The 19263-nt window shown below is 38.3% G+C and overlaps 1 protein-coding gene across 2 annotated transcripts in view; it reads right to left on the bottom strand.

The window, feature by feature from the left end:
• Positions 1-972: 972 nt before the first annotated feature.
• The window catches only part of LOC149151940 (putative proline transporter 2), a 96961-nt gene continuing 78670 nt past the window's right edge, over positions 973-19263 (bottom strand). The window contains exons 1-3 of one of the 2 annotated variants that reach the window (XM_089441397.1): positions 6170-6756; positions 5781-6015; positions 973-1473 (exon numbers count right to left, since the gene is read on the bottom strand). In XM_089441397.1, the coding sequence (XP_089297523.1) occupies positions 5792-6015; positions 6170-6515 (570 nt within the window). In that variant the 5' untranslated portion in view covers positions 6516-6756 and the 3' untranslated portion in view covers positions 973-1473; positions 5781-5791. Of the gene's footprint in view, positions 1474-5780; positions 6016-6169; positions 6757-19263 lie in introns of those variants that run through there. The other variant, XM_089441398.1, reaches the window with a different exon arrangement.

The raw sequence follows: 19263 nt of genomic DNA, 5'->3' as shown, positions 1-19263 counted from the left end.
TAGGACACTTCTTTAGGATTGTTTTTTTCTCTTTTCATCATTAGCATTATGGGTCGGCGTTTTGGTTTCTTTTGTTCTCCTCTTTCTCTTGTGATCTCAATAATGGCCACATGGCATTTGGGTGTCAAGAGTTGTAGAATGAAGAACTTGCACTGCTGAAGCAGAATCAGCGATAATTAAAGGTAAAGTCACTGAAGTGGGGGAAAGCATGGATAGAACCTAATGGTGAAGAGAGTGTTGTTACGGTTCAATGAAGTAAAATGGGTCGGCGTTTTGGTTTCTTTTGATCTCCTCTTTCTCTTGTGATCTCAATAATGGCCACATGGCATTTGGGTGTCAAGAGTTGTAGAATGAAGAACTTGCACTGCTGAAGCAGAATCAGCGATAATTAAAGGTAAAGTCACTGAAGTGGGGAAAGCATGGATAGAACCTAATGGTGAAGAGAGTGTTGTTACGGTTCAATGAAGTAAATTACCAAAGAGCCAATAGAAAAGAAAAGTATTTTCAAAATAAAATGCAAGAAAATTACGGAAGAGCCAAGAGTATTTTCAAAATAAAATGCAAGACAGGAGGCAAGTGTTACACTTTAATATTGAATTTGAATTGTATGCCTCCACCCAAATGTGGGAGCACATTAAATTTAATTTCTACTCAAGTTGTACAAAAGTTGACTTTGAATTGTATGCTTCTATTCAAATCCATGTCTTGGTTGTAGAAGGGGCAATGGGCTACAATGCATGAGCAAAGTATGAATGATTTTCATAATAGGGTTATAATAATAATGTTTTGTGTAATGTATTGCTCATGGATGCCGTGTCATTTTTTTGTTACAGAGACCATTGCAATTTGATCGAATGTTGTGCATGACGGAAGAAACAATACACACCAGATAACCAAGGATGGAAGGAAATACATTGAATCCTTTGAAGATGAAGAGGAGACCAAACAAGTGATGTTGAATACATTGTTGGCTTGTGTGATGGAAGAAGATGTTGCAAAAGCAAGGAATGATGTGGCAGAAGCAGTACAGTTGAAGTGAAGTGCAATTCACATAATGTTTTATGTGTTCATACTCTTGCAGGTGAAAAAAGCATGCAACAGACAAGAAAAGAGATGTCGCTACAATGAAGGTGCCAGCTGTGAAAAACAGTGATGGCAGAGAAGAAGATAGAGAATAACTTGAGCAGCAAGCAGAGTGGGAGGCTGGGAAGGACACGCTGTTCACCAAGTGGGAGTTGCAAGCAGTTATTGGTAAAGTGGTTAAGATAAAGAAGAAGAAATCTACAAAAACGAAGAATAGAGAACAAATGAGTGGAAAGAGAATGAAAGAGATGTGGTGGATTCTTGTGGCAGAGATTGACAGAGGAAGCATGCCGACTTGTAATATTTGTGCAACAATGTTTTGAGCAAGATGCTCAAAAGTTTCCAACCAGGAAAGTCTGACACAGGGCATCTCTTGTCAAGTGAACAATCCTGCACAACACCCAAAAAAAAATTGTTATAAGTTGAATGTACCAGTCTATGCAAATTGTTCACAACACCAAAAAAAAAAAAATTGTTATAAGTTAGATGTACCAGTCTATGCATGTTTGCCATAATTTAAGTAGATTTGTCTTCCATTAACAATAATGTATATTTTTTGGATTGAATCATAAAACTTAATCCCATGGAGAGTTGATGCTAGTGAACATCAAGAAGAATCTTTTACAACTTCCAAGTCATTTATGCCATGAATATTTTAGCCCATGCTTGCATTTCTTTAAGCCTCTGAATTTTTTTATCTAACTAGAAAAAATGTTGAAAACAACCAAAGTGCCAACTTGGCAAATTACCTGTGTGTAACTAGTGGTGAGTTGGACGATTCTAACATCTGGGTGTTGTAGATGGAATTCCAGAATATAGATTTGTACCTTTAATTCTCCTTTGGCATACTTTTAGACTAGTCCTGCGTGCATGTGAACATGCCCTCCTGGCTATATTTGTCAATGTGTCAATATTGGCAGTTTTATGGTATTTTTGAACAGCAAAATTTTTTCAGCTGCATGTGGAAAGGTGAGCCATCCCTCAATGATAACTCATCAACTTGAAAAACTTGATTTGGACCTAAAATGAACCATGGGGCATGCATTTAGGTGGAGCAAGGCAAAAGTGGTTAAATCTGTGTCCAAGGGTAACTTGGCAGACCAAATGCGTGCATTTTATAATGAATTAAAGATTCTTAGATATGGGTTTTGTAGCTTGAGTTCCAGAAGTCATTCCTGTACCTTAGGATTCCACATGACAACAATCGAAGGGTGTTTTCTGAGGCCACTGAGACTGGTTTGCACTCTGTTTTTTTAAGCCAGAAATGAAAATTTGGATAACAGTTAGACTTTTGAGGCATGGAGGTGGCAGCTAAGCCTATCAAAGGATGTTACAAGATTGATAGAGTGCCAACGATGCATTCTAACGCTACATGAGTGTATTTCGTCTTATTATGCCAATTTTATTCAATGAGGGTTTGAAGTTATTTCCAAATCATAGGAGTTTGTAGATTTCTTGATATAATTTTCTTATGTAATGCCAATAAAGGATTTTGTCATATATGCGTTTGGTATTAAGTTAAAAGTTAAAATATGGCAGCTAGAGGAGTTCATCTCTTTCTTTCTATAAATGGAGGTTGCTAAGAAGATCAAAGAGGGTTTTTGCTTTGAAGAGTAGCCTGATCAGAATGAGGCAGTTGTGGAAAGCCAAATGCTGTAGAAGAAGGTGCACAAGGGAAGCTGAAGTGTCCCAACAGAAAACTCATCTGTTGTTGCTGTTAGAGAGAGGGAAACCCTCTGTCATGTAATAAGGCCTTGAGTGGGTATGAATATCGAGAGAAACAATTTTTCATTTTCTTTGCATTCTAATCCTTAATTTCTGAGAGGAGTATTCTTTAAATTATTGCTGTAAGCTTCTTTCGCCATATAAATTCTGATCTGCAAACCCTAGGGTTTGCATCAGGAAGTAATGACACAACAGGTTTCACTTGATGACAGCGGATCTATGACAAAAGCTACGCTTTCTATTGCTATAAGCTTGTCGTTGATGTATGTTTCAAGTTGATATATGTTTCAAGTAACAATAGTGGTCCTGTGACAAAAGCTCTGGCCCTTTGATCATGGGAACCTTGACCTTATTAAAAATCTGCATATGTCATGTCTTCGAGGTGTGGTCAGGAATTGGAAAGACCAATAACAAAAATTAAACATGCCATCTCAAGAATCCATTGAGCATGCAATTTTTCTTTTGGCTTTCATATGGAGTTATTCAAGTCCTTAGCTCGAGAGTCGATATAGATAATACAACACAACCAAATGTCAAAAAAGAATCTATTCCAAGAAAGCATTAAAAAAAAGCATAAAAAGCTCAACTGATTCTAACTTGTTCCTGGGAAACTTTTACCTAAATGCTTGTAAGCTGTAAGACGTTTGGCAGCAAAGCCAACTAAAGTATGATTTCCTAGCAACCTGATTCTGAAGAACATTAAACAAACATAAAATATTAACATCATGACTACTATTATTCTAAACTAAAGGAAAATAAACTACAAATCAATAATACAATTGGACATAAAAATATTAGTATCATGACTACTTAGAATTGAATATGGTAAACTAAGTGCAAATGAACTGCAAACCAATAATAGCCCCAAGGGATAGCTCATCTGGTCGAGTTCATGTTGCTGAGTACCTCGCCTATCGGGAGGTCACGAGGTCAAATCTCATCGACGCCCTTCGGGTTAGGCCTTGCTAGTTTGAATGGCAGGTAGATCCCTTCAGGTTGATCTACCTGAATTTTTCCGTTGATGTAATAATCACTCAGTGTCCATGAACCACCTTTAAAAAAAAAACTACAAACCAATAATACAATTGGAATTTAGGAGATGAAGCTTGACAAGCCTGGCTCTAGAGCTCACAGTTAATTGGCATCTTAGTTCCCTGGATTCGAGTGAACAACCTCTCACTAATAACTATGTAAGAAAAATCCCGATTGGTTATTAGGAGGCTTTAGCTAACAAATTTCATCCTGAACCTGACTTAGTCTCTGCCAGATGAAATATCTACGAAGTAGAGGCAAAAACTAACTTGAAACCCTAAACTAAATCCCCCACATTTGCTGTAATTGATTGTATTACTCAAGATGCCATACATTGAGAAGCAATTCAGTTCTAGAACAAAAACCTGAAATCCCAAATTACGGAAATACCTAAGAACAATTTATTACAAATATGCATTCTGTGTAATAATTAAGGGGTGGCACTCCCTAACTAGCAGTCAATAATTCAACTCCTACAGAATCACTCCACATCCACATCATAACGCATCCCTCCTCCCATGAACAGAGATGTATCTGTGAACGAAACCTCGTCCCTTTCTCCTTTCTAATTCTCAATTTCTTGTAACTCATTTTCTAATAACATCTATAATCTAGCTATGTTTCTTGTAATTCATTTTTTCTTAGCATCTATAATCTTGTAATTCATTATTCCCTAGCATCTACAATCTAGCTATATATAATTATATAATTATTTTACAGACAATAGCATCTATAGATTTTAAGAATTTCCGGTGTTTAAACTAATATAATTTTTTTATTTCAGATCATATGTGTCGATCTATATGAATTTTTTAATTCCAGGTTATTTGTATATAACTACCACTACTAAAGATCCATACCAATCTAGGATGTGTGATGCGTCAAGAGGTCTCAAATTCGTGAGGTACCAATCTTAATTTCACATAAGGACCACTATAGACATTGATATTCGGCACAAGGGCTAGGTATAGACATTGAGATTGGAACCTCACAAATTTTGAGACTTCTCAACAGATCAGAGGTTCTAAGTTCACAATGAACATGTATTAGCTCAATATATTTTTTAGAGTTATGTTCTAAGTTCACAATGAGCATGTACTATTAGCTCTATATATTTTTTAGAGTTATTTTTTTTATTCAGTTAAATGAGGTTATTTTTGGGAATTTGGCAATATGATTTTGGATAAAAGTATGAAGTTTTGTCATTTAAATTCTATTTTTAAATAAAATATAATTTCAGTATTTTGAAAAACATCTACAACACTTAGATTATGTAGACTTAATAACGTGAAACTATGATTTCAAACATTTCTGACCTGATCTACCAAAAAAATCTGCAAAAAAATATACTAAAAAATTACCTCATTAGATTACTGATTTGTTATCATCTTTATTCTTATCATATAAAGAGATAATTATATTATAAATTTGTATAGAGCTCATGTGAACCTTGCTCACTGATAATTGTACATCAGCTACAGTCAGGTATCATATTTAGGGAGTAGTCATAATACATATACATTTTGGATTTATATAAAATTAGAATCAGTCTAAGTCCATTAAACCAGAATTAGCTAAAGTCGGATATCATATTTAGGGAGTAGTCTTATACATTTTGGATTTATATACGATAAGAATCAGTCAAATCAATTAAATCAAAATTGTAGGTAAAAAATTAAAACGTCCAATAATTCCAATGTTTTAATGATCAGTTTGACTCCAATATATTCACTGTGATTCTTAAAACTAGTTTCTATCTTTGAACAATGATAATACCACATTAGTATGCTCAAACTCTAAAATATATTAGTAACATGAAAAAGCAATGAGTAGCAATCCTTCATTCATTAGTTCAGGCACTCCTGTTAAACAATGATAACATAGAAACATAAACAAGCACAATTTGTGATGTTGAAACAATTCAGGAATCAAAAGTGTACCTTGTTCGCCATTAACAAAAGTCAAGAAACATTCTATAGGCATGGCGATCTTGAGAGTAATAAGAATGAATCAATGTATCAATCTTGAAGCCCAGTTTCTTATATAACGAAAGAGCATCCACACGCAGAGGGTCGACATGAAGGCTTAAGCGTTGAATATTCCGTGTTCTGCATTTCTCTATAGCTGTCCTTAGCAGTGCTTCTCCATAACCCTGCCGTCTGCAACTTTCCCTCACTGAACCAAACAAAAAAAGTCACGAAAATACCCATTAATTTGCCTGAAACCCATCTTGCAAAAAATACCCAATTGATAAATTCAAATCCCTTCTGTATTTTCAAATCCTTATGTCCATACCACCTCATTTAAATAAATAAACGGAATTTCATACCAGCAAGCTTGTTGATGGATCCCAACAAGCAAGAAGGCCATGAATACATCACATAACCCGCCACCGTATTATTGTCTGCAGATGGTTGTGCCGATTCTCCAGTAGGGCAAATAGCGTATAGCAACCCACAATTCAGTTTATTCAATTCCTGGAAGAATGAAGATGCCATGGACTCGTGCTTGGGAAAAATCCTTCTCTCCATTTTCACAATTTCGTCTACAACAACACCCTCACTCTCATTCTGTTGATGTATGTGAGCGACCTCGGCAATATTCTTCTTTCCTTTCTTACAAATGGTGTTCTTCTGACCACGATTATTCCATCGAAGCTCTTTAATCACCACCATTTCTCTGAGTCACCGATCGACTAGAGCTCCACAACTTTTTCACCATCATTAACCATCTTCGGATTGTTGCTTGCGTTCAAATATAAATTGTACTAGAGACCAAAAACGTATTGATGAGCTTATTTTGTTGTTACAGCTCCAGATACTAGGGTTTTTAATCAATCTGTCCACGGTTTCTAGGGTTGAATGGACAAATACTACAAGTTCGGAGCTCTGCGGTCTGAGTGAGTGAGCCTGAAAATTTATGGTCATTTTTTTATAATTCAATTTATTAATTTTGGAGAAGAAAGCATGGAGAAAATTGTCGCAGGATAATTTGTTTTAAATTAGGGTAAATGCTTCTTTTTAAATTAGGTAAATGATTTTTTTAATCAAGTAAATAATATTTTATTTTTACTTTTAATTTTTCATTATATTATATTTTCTTTTAATAATAACAATAAAGTTAGATATCATTTTTGGGATTCAACTGCGTTAACTAAGTCATTCACGTATGACCATTTCCATGAGAGGTAGTTGTAAGTGACTAATTTCTTATGATTTGAATAGTTGACCATTTCCATGAGAGGTAGTCGTAAGTAACTAATTTCTCATGATTTGAATAGTTCACTTAGCACTCATTGCATTCACGTATGACCATTTCCATGAGAGGTAGTCGTAAGTGACTAATTTCTCATGATTTGAATAGTTGACCATTTCCATGAGAGGTAGTCGTAAGTAACTAATTTCCCATGATTTGAATAGTTCACTTAGCACTCATTGCATTTGAATAGTTCACTTAGCACTCATTGCATAATTTCTCATGATTTGAATAGTATGATTTGAATAGTTCACTTAGCACTCATTGCATTCACGTATGACCATTTCCATGAGAGGTAGTCGTAAGTGACTAATTTCTCATGATTTGAATAGTTGACCATTTCCATGAGAGGTAGTCGTAAGTAACTAATTTCCCATGATTTGAATAGTTCACTTAGCACTCATTGCATTTGAATAGTTCACTTAGCACTCATTGCATAATTTCTCATGATTTGAATAGTTCACTTAGCACTCATTGCATTCACGTATGACCATTTCCATGAGAGGTAGTCGTAAGTGACTAATTTCTCATGATTTGAATAGTTGACCATTTCCATGAGAGGTAGTCGTAAGTAACTAATTTCCCATGATTTGAATAGTTCACTTAGCACTCATTGCATTTGAATAGTTCACTTAGCACTCATTGCATCGGGTGATGCTCACAGGGGTGAAGAAGTGGGATTGAAACTGGTGAAATAAATCACATAGCATCAATCATCACTTCTGGGGCTTACACCCGGTAACCAGGACTTCCCGGGAGGTCACCCATCCCAGATCTCCTCTGGCTCAAGCGCGCTTAACTGTGGAGTTTTCCCCACTATCAAGCCCACTTAGCTTGCTACCCCATTTGCAAAACCTTAGCAAGTATTGTGCCTCATGAACCATTCAAGTAGAGATCCCTTCACTCTTTTTGAATTTAAGTATAGGGGGTTTACGCAGTGCATTATATATCATTTTTGGGATTCAACTGCGTTAAGTAAGTCATTCACGTATGACCATTTCCATGAGAGGTAGTCGTAAGTGACTAATTTCTCATTATTTGAATAGTTCACTTAGCACTCATTGCATCGGGTGACGCTCGGCCCTAAAGTTATACACCAAATTGATATTTAAATAATATTTTCTTATTATTATTTTTTATTTTTTTTCCATTATATTACATTTTCTTTTAATAATAACAATAAAGTTAGACACCGATAGACCTAGCACCCGCCGCGCTTGATCCAGCCTCGGCCCTGTTGGCTGCCTTGGTGGCTCCTGGCGCGGACTCACCCCTGCGCGGTGTTCTTTTCTGGATCCCTCCCCGATCTATACCCCTCCGCGCGGTGTCCCTCCTTTCTCTGGGTTGGATCGTGGACTATGAGAGTTGAAGCCAGGGCAAGCTCGCCCCATCCGAGCTAAGCCGTCGGTAATATGGATCCGTCAACGCCTCAAGGTTCTGCTGCAGAGGCGTTCATAAAACTGTTGGAATCTCTCCCAAAGAAGAAAGCAGTTGAAGCCGCAAAGTTTGTTAAGCGTTTAGATGATATTCCTGAGATCGAGCTCCCTCCTGAGGGGCCGATTCAGGTTGCACTCTCACTGTCAGAGAGAGCTTTGGTCGGGCAGTTCACTGGACTCTGGCCCTCCCCCAAAACCACGGAGAGCTGGGTAGCAAGGAATTGGGCACCGCTGATCAACCACAGAGTCACCTCATACTTCCTAGGGAAGGGTTTCTTCCTCTTCGAATTTGCTGAAAAGGAGGATAAGGAACTGATATTTCGCAATGGACCCTATTTCATGGGCCCTCAAGGGCTGTATCTCAACAAGTGGACGCCTGACTTTGATCCATCAGTCGACGTTCCCACAGCCGTTCCAGTGTGGGTTAGACTGCCCAATCTGCCTATGCACTGCTGGAACTGGGAATCTCTTAAACACATTGGGAATACATTGGGCAAGTTCATAGACCGAGCCAACAACAAAGATCAATTTGATTGCGCTCGAATCTGTGTTGAAGTGGATCTTGAGGTGGGCTTGCCTGAGGCAATAAAAATAAAGGTTGGAAACTGGGTGCCCCTCCAAAAGTTGGATTATGAGCAGCTACCGTTTAAGTGCAGAAAGTGCCATGTCTATGGCCACTTTGCCCGTAACTGCCCAAAGAATAGTGAAGGGGAAAAAAACAAGGAGGAAGGATGGACACAGGTCAAAAGGACCAAAAATGCTCATAAAAACCCTAGACCAGGAAATAAAAACGACAAGGTCCCCCAGCCAGGCCCTGCGACTCAAGCTTCCCCCATGGAAGATCAAGGTAACAAATTTACGTCGTTAAGCTCAGCACCAGAATATCTTAAAGGAATAGAGAGCCAGAAGGAAGCATCGCCCCACTTGGAGGTCCCTTTGGGATCAAAGAAAATTGATCCTAGTCCAGACAAGCAAAACGACATACCCACAGAAGATGCCGAGGAAGAGCAAGGATCGGAGGACTCAGAAGAGGAAGGTGAAATAGGGGATTCACACTCCTCGCCTAGAAGATCATTGAGAGGCCGCAAATCAGCTCGCGAGAAAAGAGAACAGGAGACTTATAAAGACAAACTTCAAGGAAGCCAACCAACCCTCGAGAAACTCTTGGCAAAAACTCTGAAGATGACTAGAAATCAGCACCAGAGCTCTAAAGGAGCTCTCCACTCAAAAACCAAGTGATGAAGATCGTCTCCTGGAACTGTAGAGGTATGGGGAGCAGAACAAAAGAAGAGGCCGTCAGAAGCCTGATAAGAACTAAATCTCCTGACATACTCCTCATCCAAGAGACTAAAATGGAGGATAAGTCCTTCCTCCACTCAGTCAATAAACTGTGGAAAAGAAGTGAAGGGCAAGCTGTTTCAGCCCGCGGTGCGTCAGGAGGACTGGGCACCCTTTGGAACGCAAATAAAGTTTCAAAAATCAAAGAAGTCGCCAACACCCATTGGTTGTTCACCAAACTACAACACATGGATTTAAATGAGACCTTCTGCCTCTTCAATGTGTATGTTCCAACCAGCGTAGGTGAGAAAAAGAGCTGCTGGGACTCCATCAGAAATATGGCAGACTCGGAAGACTTAAAGAATGTCATCATCACAGGGGACCTTAACCTAACCCTCTCTCTAGCTGAAAAGCGTGGAGGAAGCATTGTAAGGGATCCGGCGCGAGAATGGGTTGAGGATCTGCTTCAGGATTGGGACCTGATTGACATAAAACCCTCGTCGGGCAAATACACCTGGTCCAACAAAAGACTCGGTCCGGGGCACATCGCTGCAAGGTTAGATCGTTTTTTTGTACAAAGTTCTTTTCTTCTCCTTGGATTAGATTCTAGAATGCATATTCTTCCTTGCAGTGTTTCAGACCACAGACCCATTAAGCTCGATCTGCTAGCACACATGAATCAAGGCCCCATTCCTTTTAAATTCAGCCCCCTCTGGGTTAAAGAACAGACCTTCATACAACTAGTAAAAGATACTTGGAAGCAACCAGTCAATGGTTCTGCCTTCTATGTATGGGAGGAAAAGCTCAGGAGAGTGAAAGCTGCTTTGAAATCCTGGGCCAAATCCCTTCCTAACCCAGCAGTGGAAAGGAAAAAGATCCAAGAAAGCCTTGAGATCCACCATATGAAGTCGGAAAATGAAGAAATTACAAAAGAAATTTTAGATAAGGAAGCTGAGCTACAAGGAAAATTTCTCAAGGCAAGTCTGGCTGAGGAAGAGTACTGGAGGGTCAAATCCCGTAGGCTTTGGCTTAAGGCTGGAGACAGAAACTCCTCCTTCTTCCACAAGCAAGCCCAAGCCCGGAAAAGTTTCAACTCCATCTCAGAAATCAAGGAAGAGAATATAAGCCATAAAGACATGCAAAGTATAAAAAAGGCAGCATACCTTCATTTCAAAAAGTTGTATAATGAAGAAGAGGGACAAGGGCTTGCATTAAATACTGTGGACGAGGTTCCCTCGCTGATCACTACCAATAAGAAGCAGTACTTAGAAGCAGAAGTCACCAGTAATGAAATTAAAACAGCTCTCTTCGCAATGGAGCCAGATAAGGCCCCGAGGCCGGATGGCTTCACAGCTAGATTCTTGCAGAGCTGTTGGCAGATAGTGGAAAAGACTTGTGCAGAATGGTGAGGAAGTCTCAAGCATGTCAGAAAATTGGGGGAAGCACCAACTCGGCTTTCTTGGCCCTTATTCCTAAGGAAAAAGGTGCCAGCTCCTTCTCCAAATTTCACCCTATTTCCCTCTACAATATAGGCTACAAGTTGATAACAAAAGTTATTGCAAACAGATTAAAAACCATCCTTCCTGACATCATTCTCGAGAATCAGGGAGGCTTCATCCAAGGAAGGCAGATTGTTGATAATTTTATTCTGGTCCAAGAGGCGATTCATTCAAGTCTGATCCGGAAAGAGAAAGGAATGGCCATTAAACTAGACCTCGAAAGTGCCTTTGACAGGGTAAGGCACAGATTCTTGTTTGAGGTCCTCCACAAATTTGGCTTTGGACTCAAATTCATCAATTGGATCAAAGCTTGTATCAGCAAGCCCTGGATTGCCCCTTTGGTAAATGGGAGGGCAACTGACTTTTTTAAAGCCACTAGAGGGCTGAGACAAGGATGCCCTCTCTCCCCCTTGCTCTTTGTCCTCCAAGCTTTTGCCCTAAGTTTCCTTCTAATAAAAAAGCAGAATGACCAAGAAATAACGGGACTGAACATTGCAAGAGGTGTAAAAAACATAAACCATGCCCTTTTTGCGGATGACTCTCTCCTGCTGGGCGCTGCCTCCTTGTCCACGGCTAATCATTTCAAAGAAGTGTTGGATGCTTACTGTGAAGACTCAGGAAGCAGAATTAACAAAGGCAAATGTCACATTTACTGCTGGAACTCTTCCCCCAGATTCCTCCAAGCTATCTCCAACTGCTTTGGATTTGCAGCCTCCTCTTCCTGGACCTCTTTCAAATATTTGGGGCTCCCTGTTTTCCAAAAAAGGGCCCTCAGCAAAGATTGGATGCCGTTATTGGAAAAATTCAAGCTCAAAATTCACACTTGGGGATTCAATTGGCTCAACTTGGCTGGAAAGACAGTGCTGGTCAAAGCTGTCTTGAACAACCTTCCTACTTACCAAGCTGCAGTCACGATGGCACCTACAGGTATTATGAGAAAAATGGAGGATTATATCAGGATTTTCTTCTGGAAAGGTGGGAAAGATAATGAGAATAAAATTCCCCTTATTAACTGGGACACAGTCTCACTGCCCAGAATGGAAGGAGGTCTCAAATTCAAGAATCTCAACAAGCAAAACATTGCCTTGGGTGCAAAACTCCCGTGGAGGATTATAGCTCCAAAGCCAGGTTGGGCTCAGGTTGCGATGTGGAGGAAATATTACAGTGGACAGAGAACCCGCTGCCTGGACAAACCCAAATCTAAAACTGGAACGCTGGTCCACAAACTGTGTATCAAAGCGGCCCCCTTGATCAATCTCCACACGCACTGGATTCCTGGAAATGGTAAGCGCATCAGCATTTGGGATGATCGAATCATGGACAGTGAGCCCCTCTCTGAAGACCGCTCTCTGCTGATGCTGAGAGAATGGATGGACAGAGCGGGCCTAAAAACGCTTTGGGATATCTCTCAATGGGAAAACGGCAAATGGAAGAACTGGATTGACATCGAGGTTCCTCACAACCTCTCCAGCGATCTCGTCTCCCTCCGATCCCTCTTAGCAGGCAAAGCGCCTTTAAATTCCAGGAAACCCGACATCAGGGGATGGGGGCCATCATCTGGTCGATACACAGTGGCGCTTGGTTATAAACTCCTCTCCCTTCGACCTCACGTTCCCCCTGATCCGAAGCCATGGCAAGGGATATGGTCGCGGACCTCAATTCCTAAAATCGATGTTTTCAGCTGGCTTTTATGCCATCAAAAGATATTGACAGACGACAGGATGCGCAGAAGAGGTTACAGCGGGCCATCCCGCTGCTCGTTATGTGAAACTGATGAGGAAAATTCCCCCCACCTTATGCTCCGCTGCAATTTCTCCGCTGATCTCTGGACCGAGGCCTTAAAACCATGGAATGCTGGCTTCGCCTTGCCAAATCGCTGCGCAGACCTGTTTGCTAATTGGAAGTCAAGGTTTCCAGGAGGCTCCCTTCAGAACGCCCACATTAAAGATGCCTGGATCGTCCTCCCTAAAGTCATTTGCTGGCATATATGGCTGGAAAGAAACCAGCGTATATTCAGAGACAAAAAAAGTGACCTTAAGATCATATGGGAAAAAATCAAATGCCATCTAAGAGACTGTTTGGGCGATCAACTGGACAGAGTATATTTAAGTGACCAAGAAGCTGCATGGGGCGCTCACCTTCATCTCAATTTCACTGATATTATCAGATCCCCTCCTCTCCATAAAAATTGGCAAATTCGACTGGATGTTGTAGATTTTACTAAGTTTTGCAACAAGAAGGCAAGATACATTCTCTTTTTTGACGGGGCAGCAAAAGGCAACCCTAGCAAATCCGATGCAGGTGGAGTAATCAAAAATGCTGAGAACCGAACTGAACTAAGATTTGCCTGGGGCGCGGGTTTCAACACAAGCATCCAAGCCGAAGCTCTGGCTCTCTTTCAGGGCCTCAAACAGCTCATATCCTTGGGTATCAAAGATGCAATTGTTTTTGGGGACTCCCAATCCATCATTAAGATCATTGTTGACAGCTCCCTTCCTACTGATCTAAGGCTCTCAAGATTGATGAACAGAATTAGAACTCTTATTAATTCCTTTCAGAACCTGGAATTCTTCCATGTAAAGAGAGATAACAATAAAGAAGCCGATGCTGAAGCCAACAAAGCGGCTCCCCTCTCTCCAGGAGTCCTGCTAAGAAATGAAGATGAAGGTTGGGATCCCATCCCTTGACTATTAGTTTAAAATGTTTTACTGTCTTTTATTGGAGCAGTTTGTCTGTTTATGTAAATCAGGAAAAATAGAGAAGACCAATCGTATGATAGTCCAAAGAATTCGCAGACTCACTAGGGGGGAAATCATCTGGTTCCTATCCGAAGAGAAATTTGAATTCTGTCTATTTATTGTAATCTGCAATGAGGCATTTTTCGCCGAGAATTAATACATCACCTAACCGTTTATGTCAAAAAGACAATAAAGTTAGACACCAAATTGGTATTTAAAGTTTAGAAAAGTGTATATACCTTATCTCTACTATCCTTATTGGATTTAAATTTTTGGTTTTTTACAAAGAAACATAAGTTCTTAACCATTAAAATGTGATGTGATACTATTTATAATGATTTCAATATTAGATGGTATTCTCCAATGGTTTAGCCCCTCTCTATTAAGTTATAAGTAACTTTGAATTGAATTTGAAACAATGATAGGAAGCTTATTGTATTTCATGTTAGTTATATTAGGTTTTTGCATTGTGTTTTTTTATTATAGTGATACTCTCAATGGGTGAAAGACCAACTTTTAAGAGGAGAATTTGGATATGGTATATTTCTTTTAATTTCAAGATTATAAACTCTAAAATACTTATAGATTTGCTCCATTTTCCTCCAAAATTATCTCTAAATGTTGCAACCTTTGCAAACTCTAACTTCACATCCACATATAATCATTAAAGTAACAACTACACACACACATATATATATGAAAAAGAGAGAAAATGTGTTATACAATAGTTTTTGAGATAAAAATATATTTTTTGCATCTTACTACTATATGTAATATAAACATATTCACATTTTTTAATATTATTAGTGGCATTTTAATTTATTGTGCGATATATATATATATATATATATATATATATATATATATATATATATATAGAGAGAGAGAGAGAGAGAGAGAGAGAGAGAGAGAGAGATTTTAAACTCATTACCCGGAGGGAAGGAGAAGACTATTGAAATTTGGCCTTTGAAAATATGAAAGCAATGGCTTAACTTCCACTTTCAAGTCTATTACTTATAACTTATTGTTTTATTAGAATATCCTAGTTAGATATACAAAAATGTACAATCTTAACATCAAGTGTTTCTTATGAATTATTATTTTTGTTAATAGCTTAATCAATTTTCTTAAATGTCTCTCATTTTTTTCTATAACATGCATATAATAAAAGTAAACATTATATATATATATATATATATATATATATAATGACAAAAAAATGGGTGCGACTATTAATAAATGCATTATTAACATTTTTACAGTTGCTCATTCAAAGAACTTGATTGGTTTTATATCCAAAAATTTGGAGGATTATTGTGTGCTATGTTATTATTAGAATTAAATGGCCTTACTTGAGTTGTCTACACTCCTCTTTTTGAGTTCACTATAATAAGTGATAATTTGATATTCATTATAAGTAGTAAGAGGTCAATGCTGTGAATGTGATTTCATGGCAATCATCGATTAAATATATTTGTGAGCTAAATATTTCTTCGAGGGGGCTCTTGTCAAGGTCAATGCCCCTTTATATGGCCCATGATCCCTAAAAAAGAGTATAGGCCAAAGGAAATGTTTGAAGTCCTTGAATCATGTCATTAGTGAGGTGACGCATCCCTAGTGTGTTAAACATGAAACTCTATCTCACTCTTGGGCCAAAGATTCTATTTGAGATGACCATCTTGTTTTCTAGGAACTCGTGCTTGGTTTCTTATGAATTTGGACACTTAGGAGTTAGTTAAGATGAGATTGATCTAATGTGTTTTTAGGTAAAAGTGTGTTTGCTTAGTATGGATTAGTTGTATTGTAATTGATCATTATATGTTTTAGACAGAGAGTGATATCATATTCTTGTCAATACCAACAACTACTGATCAATGGCTTAACAACTGATTGGTCCACAATCTCTATTTAAAAAACATAGAGGGTCATTGATGATGATTGATTGTGAAAAACTCTCTTATGTACAAATTTTCTTTTGCATTAATAAAATTGCCTCCACTGGCCACATTGGCTAGGACCATGGGTTGTTTCCTTCTTACATGGTTTTAATAATACAAAAATATTGCCATTATGATCTTTTATCTAGTTGTGTAAGTGGTTACTTAAGGTGTTTTTCCTATATGGAATACCTTGTTTTCCTGAATATGGTATCAAAGCTCATTTAAAGAGTTTCTCTCATTGTTGAGCAAGATGTTGAGCCTATGTTGTCACATTTCTTAGATTTGTTACTTTTGTGCAATTTTGGGTTGAGTGGACTATTCTATTGTGACTAGAGTGCTACTTTCAATTAAAATCATTTTTCATTTCTCTTGAAAAGGTTTCCATTTGCTCAAGATATGACATTTTTTGTCATATTTGGAGATATACACTTTGAATACGCACTTTTAATTTATTTATTTATTTTTTTCTTTTTATAGAGTTCATATTTGAATTTTCTATTTTTTATTCCTAGTATGCAAATATTTACAGTCTACGTATGTTCTTTTTCATCTGCTTTGTGCAATATCAGGAAATCAGAATTAGGGTGGAAAGTGTTCTCTTTATTGCATATGCTCTTTTCCTTGCACATTATGGAATCTTGGCAAATGAAAAACAGAGAGAAAACTTGCATTTTCTAGGTACTCTAATTAATATCTAACCCCATTATAATTCAAAAAATAGTTTTCAAAATCTTATTTGTTTATTCATGCAACCATGTTGAAGTTGTTTTGCAAGCAAAATCAAGCGTTTTGGGGTCATCATTTAGAATGAGGCAAAGAGTATTTAAAAGAAGAAGAAGAAGAAGAAGATATATCCCCATTCATTAAAGATCATACATACTTTGCACTAGCTTACTTGGTTGAAAGTTACTTTGTTTATTAAGGTACCTTGAGTTCAAATCTTTCTTTTTTCAAGCTATTTTTTGAAAAAAACTTCATGCATCTTTAGTTATTTCATAACTTTATTGTAAAGTGTATTTCACTTTAAAATAATCATTATAAAGTGGTTGTAATATTCCCTTTTAATTACTCTTTGCATGCAACTTTAATTGATAAAGTAGTTTCATTGTAAAAGTGATTCCCAGTGGGTCATTTTATAAGTAACTTATTTATAAAAATAAACTAATGTTTGTAACAATCTCGTCAAAATTTCATGTAAATAAAGTTAATAAAGGAAAAATAATAACCAAGGTCATGGGACACTTATTCCAAGTTGAATGTTGGGCAAGACATCCTAGTGTGGGTGTTCATGTGATTTATTATAGCTAAGGAAATTGGCAAAGGAAATGGCAAAGACTTTGGAAAGACATTAATTGACATTTTATTTATGAAAAATTAGGAGAAAAGGCAGGTGAAAGGTCACATGTTACATGTGAAGAGGAAAATGAAGGATAATAATGGAAAATGAAGAAAATAGAGGCCTCGTTGATAAAAGGCTTTTGAAGATCAGTTCACAACCTTTTGTCAGTTCAGTTTTGGAGCTCTCTCTCTATTCTTTCTCTCTCTCTTACTCTTGTACACTTAGAGTTTTCTTAGAGCACTTCAACATTGGATAAAGGGAAGCAAAGATCAAGCAAGGAAGAGCAGGATCAAGCGGCTAAAATGGGATTGCTTGTAGGTATCGAGTTGCATGTATGATTTCCTTGCTAGTTTTGGCATGCTTGCTTATGCATGTGTGTTCTTGGTTCTCTTGTTGTCATGGGCATGGGTTTTTCCAAGTGTGGCAGCGTTCTTCATCCTTGCCTTGCCATTTTCGGATAGCCATGGTGTGATGGGTTCTCTTTTATTTGGTTAAGCTAGATTTCTAGATGGTTTCAAACTGAGTGAGGTGGTCTTTGAAATAAAGAACACAAGGCCTAGGAATCCCTGGACCAAAGAAGGTGGGTTTGCGGTAAAGTCAGATTTTGTGTGCCTAGGAATCCTCGATCGGTGAATGGAGGGATATACGGTAAATCCTAGAGGTGTGTGCCCTCGATCAGGCCTAGGAATCCTCGACCAATGAATGGCAAGATATATGGTAAAGCCTGGAGGGTGGAGTCTTGATTAGGCATAGGAATTGTCGACCGGTAAATGGTGGGATATACGGTAAAGCCTAGAGACTAGGATGTAGGAAAATTCCTCATGGTGTAGATGGAGGGATCCGGAGGCATTTATGCTTGTTTAGGGCATAGTGATCTAGTGGGGATTGCGGTAAATCTCGAGGAAACCTGGATTGGTTCTGTTGTGAGTCCCACATTCATGCTTGGAATATGGCACGAGGATGATTGGTTGAAAGAAATATTTGGTTCAGCCAATATACGGTTAGGTGGTTCGTGGAAGTCCTAAACCTGGTTGGCTTATGCAGTCATTAATAAGAGTTCCTTCTCCTTGGTATTTCATATGTAAATGTATTGGTTCATATGTGGTTTTTATGGTTGTTATATCCTTGTTACTTATGTTGGTTATATGTTGGTTATGAGTATGTTTTATGGCAGTCTTGATATATGGCTCTCATCGTGTTTTGATTAGTAAATGAATGAACAATGAATATATGACCTAATATATGATAATGCAGCTAACGTGATAAGGCATCAATGCTTCTTTATGAGTATCAGATAAGTATGAGACCCCTGTGCTCAGATATTTGTTGTGACATGTAGATTCCATATTTGTGACATGGTTGACAAAATGCATGTCATGGCTAGTTGGGTTCCAGTCAACTCATTGATCAAGTGCTTGCATTAGTAACCTTGTTTCAGTGTTATTTATCATTTCTGGAGGTTTCATAAAGTTCTGGGTAGTGGCCTGAGTCTTGGGCCTGAAAAAGTGGCTCATAATTTGGGGTTCTTAGCTTTGAATTGGTTGAAAAAACCCCCAGTTGTTGGCATGCCTTGTTGGGGGAGCAACTAGAAGGCCTCAATCATATGCATGGCTTGTCATGGGAGAGGCTAAGGCTCCATGTCAGTAAAATTTCAAGTTGCCTTAGGGGTTAGTGACCTGGAAGGGTTGTTTGGCTCTTGAAGGTTCTATAGCATGTGTGAAAGGTCATTTTGCTTTAGTTTCATCAATTCCACTTCCTTAAATGTACACGGGGAGTTGAATCACATCATAGTAGCCTCTCGTCAAATGTTTACCCTAGTGGAATGGTTAGCTTGGGTAAATATGGGAGGAGGGTGTTACATAGTGGTATTAGAGCATGGTTCACCCCTCAGATTGGATGGGCGTTGTGTTGGTTATACCTACATGTCGGTTGTATATG

Source organism: Pinus tabuliformis, chromosome 9 (assembly GCF_031772625.1).
Source record: "Pinus tabuliformis cultivar Carrire ecotype Pingquan chromosome 9, CPIR1, whole genome shotgun sequence".
In the NCBI taxonomy this organism is placed as follows: domain Eukaryota; kingdom Viridiplantae; phylum Streptophyta; class Pinopsida; order Pinales; family Pinaceae; genus Pinus; species Pinus tabuliformis.
This window is presented reverse-complemented; position numbering and strand designations above follow the sequence as displayed.